We start from the raw sequence: 5,604 nt of genomic DNA, 5'->3' as shown, positions 1-5,604 counted from the left end.
AAGTCCAGATGTTTTTATTTTATTTTACTTTTATTTTTCAATTTTTGGCTTTTTGGGTCACACTTGGTGATGCACAAGGGTTACTCCTGGCTCTGCACTCAGGAATTAAATCCTGGCGGTGCTCAGGGGACCATATGGGATGCTGGGGATCGAACCCGGGTCGGCCGCGTGCAAGGCAAATGCACTACCCCCTGTGCTATCACTCCAGCCCCAAGTCCAGATGTTTTACCGGGAAATTGTTCCTTCCCTGCCTTTGGGGGTTCTGGTGGGGGTTTTGAAATATTGGCACTTTGTGGTTTATTTATATTTGTTTTGGGGGCCACATCCAGCAGTTTTGAGGGCTTGATGTCTGTGGGCTGCACAGGTGGCTCATGAACAGGGAGGAGAGAGACGGTCACTTTCTCCCCATCCACCTCTGCCACCCTGGACTCAGGGTTAGGGGGTTCTTGTCTCCTCTTGCAGAAAAGGAATTTCAGGAGTGGACAGGCGGTGAAATTACACAGTTTTTATTTGTGGTCTTGAAGGGGAGGAGGAGAGAATGCGGGAGAGAGTGGAGGGTAATGTGCTCAAGAGAGAATCCAAGGGTGGAGAGAGCCCCGACACACATCCCAGCATTAGTGGGAAAAGCGTGAAAGGCCACATCTCAAGGGGGGATATGTGGGTGACACATGTGCTCGGGCACTGCATGTGCTCAGCCAAGTGGGCACAGGCAGCAGCACAGGCATTTGCAGGCACCTTTGTTGAAGGTGGCCATTGTAGGGGTTCTCCCACCTGCCCCCAGTGGGGCTTCTACCTAGGTAAAGGTCCGTTGCTATGGAGGTTGCCAAGGGGGTTGGGAGGGGTGATTGGTCTTCTTTGAAATTCCTTTTCTGGCCTTTTCTTTCTGCAGGAGCTTTTCTGGGTCTGTTGCTATAGATAGATGGGGGTCTTTAAGGCCTTACTTCTGTTTTTCTGCAAGGTTGGCCTTTGCAACTTCACAGCTATAAATTACTCCCCAGGAAATTTACTGTCATCACCTGGGGTGCAAATTTCCTGCCTGTCCAGGACATTAGAAAGATTCCTTATTGAGGGCCAGCCAGAGTAGGGCATTTGCCTTGCATGAGGAGACCTGGATTTGATCCCTGGCATCCCATATGGTTCCCCCTGCACTGCCAGGAGTCATTCCTTAGTGCAGAGCCAGGAGTAACCCCTGAACATCACTGGGAATGACCCAAAAAGGAAAAAAAAAAAAAGAATGGCTCTGAGATCAGGGATCACGCCTAGAGGTCCAGGGGGGAGTCTATGGGAAGTTGGGGATCTAAGGGAAGCATGCAATGCCAGCGCCCTTGTCACTGTGCCATTGATCCTACCCCATAGGCAAATATTCCTGGAGGCCTTCCTTAGGCCGCTTGATGCTGCATTGACAGACAGTAGGATCTCTCCCGGCCCTGATGGAATCGTGCTATCCCCTGGAGCAGGGGAGTCTGCTGGTATCTGAGAAGTGGCCCAGATACTTCTTCATCTTTATTTATTTATTTATTTATTTATTTATTTATTTGAATTTTTGGTGATGCTCAGAAGTTACTCCTGTTTTTGCACTCAGGAATTACTGCTGGTGGTGCTCGGGGGAGCGTATGGGAGGGAAAATATGGGATACCTGGAATCGAACCCGGGTCGCTGCAAGCAAAGTAAACGCCCTACCCACTGAACTATCTCTCCAGCCCCCAGAAGCTTCTCTTAGGCATCAGCGTATCACAGGAACCTTGGTCTTGGTCTTCCAGAATGTGATGTGGGTTTTCCCACATGGTGCAGTGAGGTCACCCACCAATTCTTGGGGGTGAAGGGGAAAGGCTGGTCTCCAGGCTGCTGACGGTTTTCACATTCTTCGAACAAAGATTTCCGTTGTCACTCCCCACTTTCTTTGTGGGGGGTGGTCACACACAGAGATGCTCAGGGCTTACTCGTGGCTCTGCGTTCTGGGGTCATTCCTAGCAATGCTCAGGGACCTTAAGGGATGCCAGAGATCAAATCCAAGTTGGCCACATACAAGGCAAGTGTTGTCCCTGCTGTGCTTTTGCTCCAGCTGAGTCCCTTTATCTTTCTTTTTTTTTTTTTTGCTTTTTGGGTCACACCTGGCAATGCACAGGGGTTACTCCTGGCTCATGCACTCAGGAATCACCCCTGGCAGTGCTCAGGGAACCATATGGGATGCTGGATTTTGAACCCGGGTCAGCCACGTGCAAGGCAAATGCCCTACCCGCTGTGCTATCACTCCAGCCCCCTTATCTCTCTTTTTGAAAGACCTCTCAGAGTTGTCCATACCTGTCTATGACAGGTGCTGTTGTGGTTCGTGTCTCCCAGCCCTTGCCACTGGCAATGCATTCTGCACACATCCTGGGGTTTCCTGTGGGGACCCTGAGGGTTTAAAGTAGATTAAAGTAAAACCTAGGACCCTAAAGTCACCCCCTGAGTCCCCCTGCCCCTCAGGGATATAGAGGGGCCCTGGCTGATTGGCATCTGTGTGTGTTTCAGGAGTCAGTATCCTATGAGGACGTGGCCGTGCACTTCACACGGGCCGAGTGGGCTTTGCTGGACCCTGACCAGAGGCGCCTGTACAGAGATGTGATGCTGGAGGCCTGCAGGCACCTGGCCTTTGTGGGTGAGGCTGAGGCGCAACCCCTCCCCACCGCTCAGGGCACGGAGTCCGCTGCCCGCTTTCCCAAGGGGGCCATGTAACGGAGCTGCGGGGAAGAAGAGGCCTGTCTGGGGCACCCTGGCCCAGGCGCAGGGCTTTCCTGGGCAGGCAGACAGGTTCATGCGTTAACTGCCTTTTCTCAGATTGGGGGCCACACAGGGATGGAGCGGAGTGTCAGGGCCACTGCTAGCGTCTCTGAGTCTTACTGTGATCCTAACGGTGGTGGTTGGTTCCCCCAGTGTTTCGGGACCCCAGGCTGCACCCGGCAGTGCTGGGTGAGGGAGGAGGTGCCTAGGATTATATTCTGGGCCGTGAGCATGCCAGGCATTGTGCTACCTTGGAGGTTCTTCATGGGACATGGGGCCCACACCTGGATGTTTGTGGGGCCGACCCCTGACTTTGTGCTCAGGGCATGCCATGGGGTTCGGGGATCTGACCCGCCTGGTTCAAGGCAGCTGCTTCCATTGTTGAAGCAAACCAGCGGCATAAGGCCTACTCTGGTTCTTTTTTATTTTTTTCTGGCAGAAAATCTTTTTTCTTTGGTTTACACACCTGGCAATGCTCAAGACTGATGCCTGGCATTGCTTGGAGGAGCCTGTTGGGTGCCAGGGAGTGACCCAGGTCAGCTGTGTCCAAGGAACACGTATTCCCTGCTGTCCTATCGCCCTGCCCTCCCCAATGTCTCCCTTCGGGACTAAATTGTCTTCCTGCTTGTTCCAGAGGGTTTCGCTCAAGGAAAAGCCAGTGATGTTTTTGGAGTTGTCTTTGAGAATAAGTTGTTCAGTGAAAAGAGCACTATGGGGTTCATAAGCAATGATTCCTGCAATGGTTTTGGGAAGAAGCAGATGTTTCCTGACACTGGTGACCAGCAGCCAGTGCAGAACCGACGACAGAAGTGAGTGGAGTGGCCAGGGGAGGGTGGGAGGGTGGTGGTTTAGTAGGGGCGAGGGGGGGTGGACATCTTGGAGTCTCTGGTATCTTTCAAATGAAAGATTCCTGAGTCCACAACCAGGAGTAGACCCTGAGCACTTCAGAGTGTGGCCTCAAGTTGGAGAAAAAAAATTAACTCCAAACCAATAATACAATATAGAAAGATCAATCATGATCAAATGTGATGATTAATTGTTGATATTCATTTGTTCTTTTGTGTTTGAGCATTGCCTAGTCCTGACTCCTGGTCTTGTGCTCAGGAATCACTCCTGGGGGGATCGGGAGACCTGATGGGCTGCAGGGGACCGATCCTGGGCAGCCTCATGCACAGTCCCCACCCTCCCGCTGTCCTGTGGCTGTGGTAGTTGGGCTGGTCCTGCGTTTCTGCTCAGCGTGTGTGGTCTTTGGCAGACACCTCTTGCCGGACAGTCTTGGTGATGGTCACAAAGCTCCCACGGGACCTGGAGGAACCCCGAGGTGGACTCGAAGCCTCCTTGTGCCCCAAAATCCTGTTGCCGATTCTTCTGTGGAATGTTCTTCCCCCAAGCACCTCCCAGCACCTCCCCACAGCTCTCCTCCAGGTGACCTGGCTCAGGGGGGCGTCTGCTTCCCGGCTGCCCAGGGGACCCCCTCTCCCAACCCGAATGCCCTCAGGCGATGCGCTCAGCAGGGCGTTGGACTCTGCCTTGGCACCCAGAGTCCAATGCCCCACGAATGCAAAGTGTGTGGGGAGACCTTCAGTGTCGCCAACCTGCTGACACGACACCTCAGGGAGCACCACGAGGAGACGCCATGTGAGCTCAGTGGGAAGGGCTTCCGCTTCCCCATGTACCTGCAGGTTCACGCTAAGACGCACACTGACCTCGAGAAGCCCTTTAAGTGCCCTGAGTGCCCTCAGAGGTTCAAGTACCTTCATAGGCTGCGCAGACATGCTCGTGTGCACTCAGGGGTCAGGCCTTTTGCCTGTGAGCAGTGTGGGAAAAGCTTCAGGACTCGCTGGGAGCTGAGTCAGCACAGCCGGACCCACACCGGGGAGAGGCCATACGACTGCCCCCAGTGCGCGAAGGCGTTCCGAGACAGCAGCGCAAGGGCCAAGCACCTGCGTGCCCACACGGGCGAGCGGCCGTACAGGTGCCCGCAGTGCAGGAAAGGTTTCCGCAGCCCGGACATCCTCCAGTGCCACATGGTGTTGCACACGACCCAGGGTCCCTTCCAGTGTCCTGAGTGCGGCAAGGCCTACCGTGACCGCTCCTACTTCTCTGGCCACCTGCAGACACACGAGGTGCCCCAGTCCCTCACCTGCGGGGAGTGTGGCAGAGACTTTAGCCACCCCCAGCACCTCCGCCGGCACGTCAGGACGCATCTCAAGGAGCAGCCATTCCTGTGCCACTGTGGACAGGGGTTTGACCGGCTTAACTCCCTCCAAACACACATCCGCCAGACCCACGCCCAAGAGAATCGCTGAACTCATCTTTTACCCCATGCAGGTATTGTCACCTGGTCTTCTGCCAACCTGTGGGGAAAGAAACCTCAGACTTGCAAGAGCATGTGGGGTGCAATCCCATGCCTCAATTTTTTATCCCCCCAAAACTCAGGGTAAAGCTATTTCTTTTTATAGCTTGTCAGGGCTACAACAGATGGTACCCAAGAATGACTTGAGGTTCTTCTCCCAGCAATCAGTCCTGGTGGTTCTCAGGAGATCCTGTGGGATGCCAGAATTGAACCTGGGTCAGCCACAAGTAAGGCCAGCGCCCTCCCCGATGTGCAATTTTGATAGCTCCCCCCCATACTGTAATCTGGGCTGCTGTCATCTGTGCCTTGTGGAGCCTCATCCTAGGAGAGAGTCTAGTGGAGAATTATATCCGAGTGACATTATGTTTTTTGTGTTTATGTTTGTTTGGAGCCCACACCAGACGCTGCTCAGGGCAGCTTCCTGGCTCTGCTCTCAGGGATTAATCCTTCGGGCCTCAGGGGACCTTGTGATATGTCCCAGGTCCCAC

At 53.9% G+C, this 5,604-nt stretch overlaps 1 protein-coding gene across 1 annotated transcript; it reads left to right on the top strand.

Moving 5' to 3' along the window:
• The first annotated feature begins 4,307 nt into the window (after positions 1-4,307).
• LOC105943372 (gastrula zinc finger protein XlCGF67.1-like) lies at positions 4,308-5,069 on the top strand. The gene has a single exon (XM_012935185.2). The coding sequence runs from the start codon at positions 4,308-4,310 to the stop codon at positions 5,067-5,069; it is 762 nt and encodes a 253-aa protein (XP_012790639.1).
• The last annotated feature ends 535 nt before the right edge of the window (positions 5,070-5,604 follow it).

The sequence above is a fragment of the Sorex araneus genome, chromosome 2, assembly GCF_027595985.1.
Source record: "Sorex araneus isolate mSorAra2 chromosome 2, mSorAra2.pri, whole genome shotgun sequence".
Classification (NCBI taxonomy): domain Eukaryota; kingdom Metazoa; phylum Chordata; class Mammalia; order Eulipotyphla; family Soricidae; genus Sorex; species Sorex araneus.
This window is presented reverse-complemented; position numbering and strand designations above follow the sequence as displayed.